At 36.2% G+C, this 2,958-nt stretch overlaps 1 protein-coding gene across 1 annotated transcript in view; it reads right to left on the minus strand.

Annotated features, from left to right (window-relative positions):
- cndp1 (carnosine dipeptidase 1) overlaps positions 1 to 2,958 on the minus strand; it is a gene marked incomplete in the record, with an annotated part of 12,639 nt that overhangs the window by 3,332 nt on the left and 6,349 nt on the right. The window contains 6 exon segments of the mRNA XM_014029663.1: positions 438 to 579; positions 644 to 808; positions 876 to 1,036; positions 1,363 to 1,447; positions 1,552 to 1,749; positions 2,338 to 2,426. Coding sequence (XP_013885117.1) covers positions 438 to 579; positions 644 to 808; positions 876 to 1,036; positions 1,363 to 1,447; positions 1,552 to 1,749; positions 2,338 to 2,426 — 840 coding nt within the window.

The raw sequence follows: 2,958 nt of genomic DNA on the forward strand, positions 1-2,958 counted from the left end.
ATATATATATATATATATATACACATACATACATACATATATATATATATACCTTTGTCCTTTCACACCCAATCAAATGGAAAAAACGAATTACCTAAGAAATTCCAATTTTTTGCATTTTGTTAACCTGAACACATGAGATACATTTCATTTGAGTTAAGGCAGGGCCATTAGAACCCATGGGTGGGCCTCCGTTTTTTTTTTTGTTTTGTTTTTTTTTACTTAATTGAACAGAAAAATACATTTTAAATAAATGGTAACTTTTAAATAAATGCTAAAAATTAAAAGGTAAAACATAACAAAGCCTGTTCTTCTCCATAATGCAGTGTTTCTATACCACTTTCAGCCAGTGAACTGTTGGCTTTGAGCAGTTGTGGCTCAGCTGGTTTCGTGTGAATGAAGAGAAATCTAAAGAATAAAGAGCAGCTGCCTCCTACCTTTCTTGACAGCTGCTTTTCCTGCCTCATAGAGAGGATGTTGGGTGTCAGCCAGCCAGGGCTTTGCCCCAWTCACCATGGAGATTTTCAGCTTGTTGGGACTCTTTCTTTTGGCAAACACTGAATGAAGGTAATCTGTTACCTAAAACACAGACAAAGATTACTGAAAAAGTCAAATTTGAAACATATTTAAACATATCTCTTACCTGTTTCTTGACCATAGCAGGATCCATGTCAGGTACTTGTCTTATTGAGAACTTGGCAGTAACCTTAGCAGGAATGACCGTCTTGGTACCACTGGCAGAAAAGGCACCTTGGATACCGTGAATGGAGACAGTGGGGTAACGCCACAAATGAGCCAACAGGTCCACCTTAGGAACAGAAAACACACTTAAACTGTTGTAAATGAACTTTGTCTTAATGTTGAACTCTTACTACCTTGTTGTTGTACATSAGCTGACTGACACCAATCTTCTCCTTGTAGTTGTCGATGTCAAACTCGATATCCTGGTACAGTTTCCATTCTTCATCCGTCAGCGGAGCCACGGCTTCCCTGATCCCAGGAACCAGAATCGTTCCACTGGGGCTGATGAGTGTGTCTGAGGTGTGGGATTAAAATAAGACAAGATTGTTTTACTAAATTTTCGAACTTATAAATTTGATACGGGTACATCATCATGATGCCCTGTTTAGAAATTGAATCCAGCTGGTTGTTTATTGTTACCAAAGCTGGAGAAGAACCAAAGAAAAAAACATTTGGCCCTACCTCACTACTGTGATGGGATAAGTAGTTGTCAACTTGCATTGAGGGTCAAGGTTTAGAATTCATCTAACTCTTCAGCTAGTCTGTTGGAGACTATTTTAACATCTGAATAATTGATAGATTGATAAAATATGAAAGTCAAAGATCAGATGTTAGACTAACCAAGAATACCAATCAGATCAGTCATTGGTTCAATCACAACTCCTCCATAAACACCAGAATGCAAGTCCTGTTTAGGTCCTTCAACCTGTAAATACACAGAAATTCATAGAAACCTACAATTTACACCTGAGTCCTGCTGGTACAYGTTTCCTGTGAAGAATTGTTCAGTCATAGACTCAGACACACAACCTCAGCAAAGAAGTAGCAGTTTCCTCTGGTGCCATACGTGAGGGCCGGCCGTCTGCTCCTCCAGCCACAGTCAGAAATGATGATGTAATCCACATCTGAGAAGAACGTGTCTCTCTGGGCCAGGATCATGGCATCCAGACCGTTAGACCCCGTCTCCTCCATACCCTCGATGACAAACTTCACATTTACCGGTAACTCCTGATAACAGCAAGTACAAATATATTTACAGGTGTATATTGTACAATATATCAGTTTATACTGTGTATTTACAGCATATTACATTCTTTGTAAAGTTGGCACTAAGTTATATAAAATAAGTTATGCTGAATTTTTCAAATTCTAACAGAAGAATTTCTGTAAATGATAACTAATTTGTAAACAAATTTGAAGAATATTTGCTGTCCTTGATGCAATTATTACAAAAAAAGTCAGGATTGATGAAGAAACTGTAAAAAGCATAAAAAAATCAAACCAAAAACAGAAAAATTGGGTATCATGTCAGCTCAAATGCCTTTTGAGGAATTCATTGACAGGTGGACTGAGATGTCACAAATTACCTTTATAATAAGAACCCCTCTGGTTTAACATATCACATCTTTTTAATTCTATTTTTTCCAGATTTAAAATCTAGTTTTATTTTAAATGACCAACAGGTTATACATGTGGCTCCCGGGCCATCASTTGAGTAGAACTGGCCTTAACCGTCTAACCCCAGTGAAAGGAACCTGTAGGGTTCTACCTTACTACACCCTATAATTTGGTTTGATTTGTTCATCTGATCCTCACCATCTGGAGGGCTTGATAAGCCTCCACAGCATGAATCCAGGCCAGAACTGGAGCTTTGTTGTCTGAAGCTCCTCTTCCATACAGATTTCCTAAAAATGAAACAGAACAAATGGAGCTGAGTTTTTCACATCAGTCTCAGTTTTTGAATAAATTAATTTACAGCTAGACTGAAAGGTGAGTTGTAGGTTTTACTATGTATAAAAGAAGAATTAATCACAAATTATTTGAAACCATGTAAATCTAACTTAAAAGTTGTAAAAATATWTTTTTTCACTGGTCATGTTTAAATCATGGTACTGACACCAGGGTTCACAGAGCAGAGAATACATTACAATACATACCAGAGACTCACTACTCACAGTATTATTGGTTAAAATATTCAGGTTATTAAACACAGGCATGATGATAATACAGACTCAACAACCATTAGAGTAAAATTATATTCTAAGCACCCATTCAATATATAATTGTTGGACGTCATCTAAAAAATCCAAAGTCTCAAAAACGAATCAAACACACAAAAAAAATCAAACAAAAAAAAAATAAAAAATTACCAATGGAACTTTATTGGTAATTCTTCTAAATAAATCATAAATTCATTAAAAGATAACAGTTATTGAG

This window comes from Austrofundulus limnaeus, unplaced genomic scaffold (genome assembly GCF_001266775.1).
Source record: "Austrofundulus limnaeus strain Quisiro unplaced genomic scaffold, Austrofundulus_limnaeus-1.0 Scaffold937, whole genome shotgun sequence".
NCBI classification, from domain to species: Eukaryota; Metazoa; Chordata; class Actinopteri; order Cyprinodontiformes; family Rivulidae; genus Austrofundulus; species Austrofundulus limnaeus.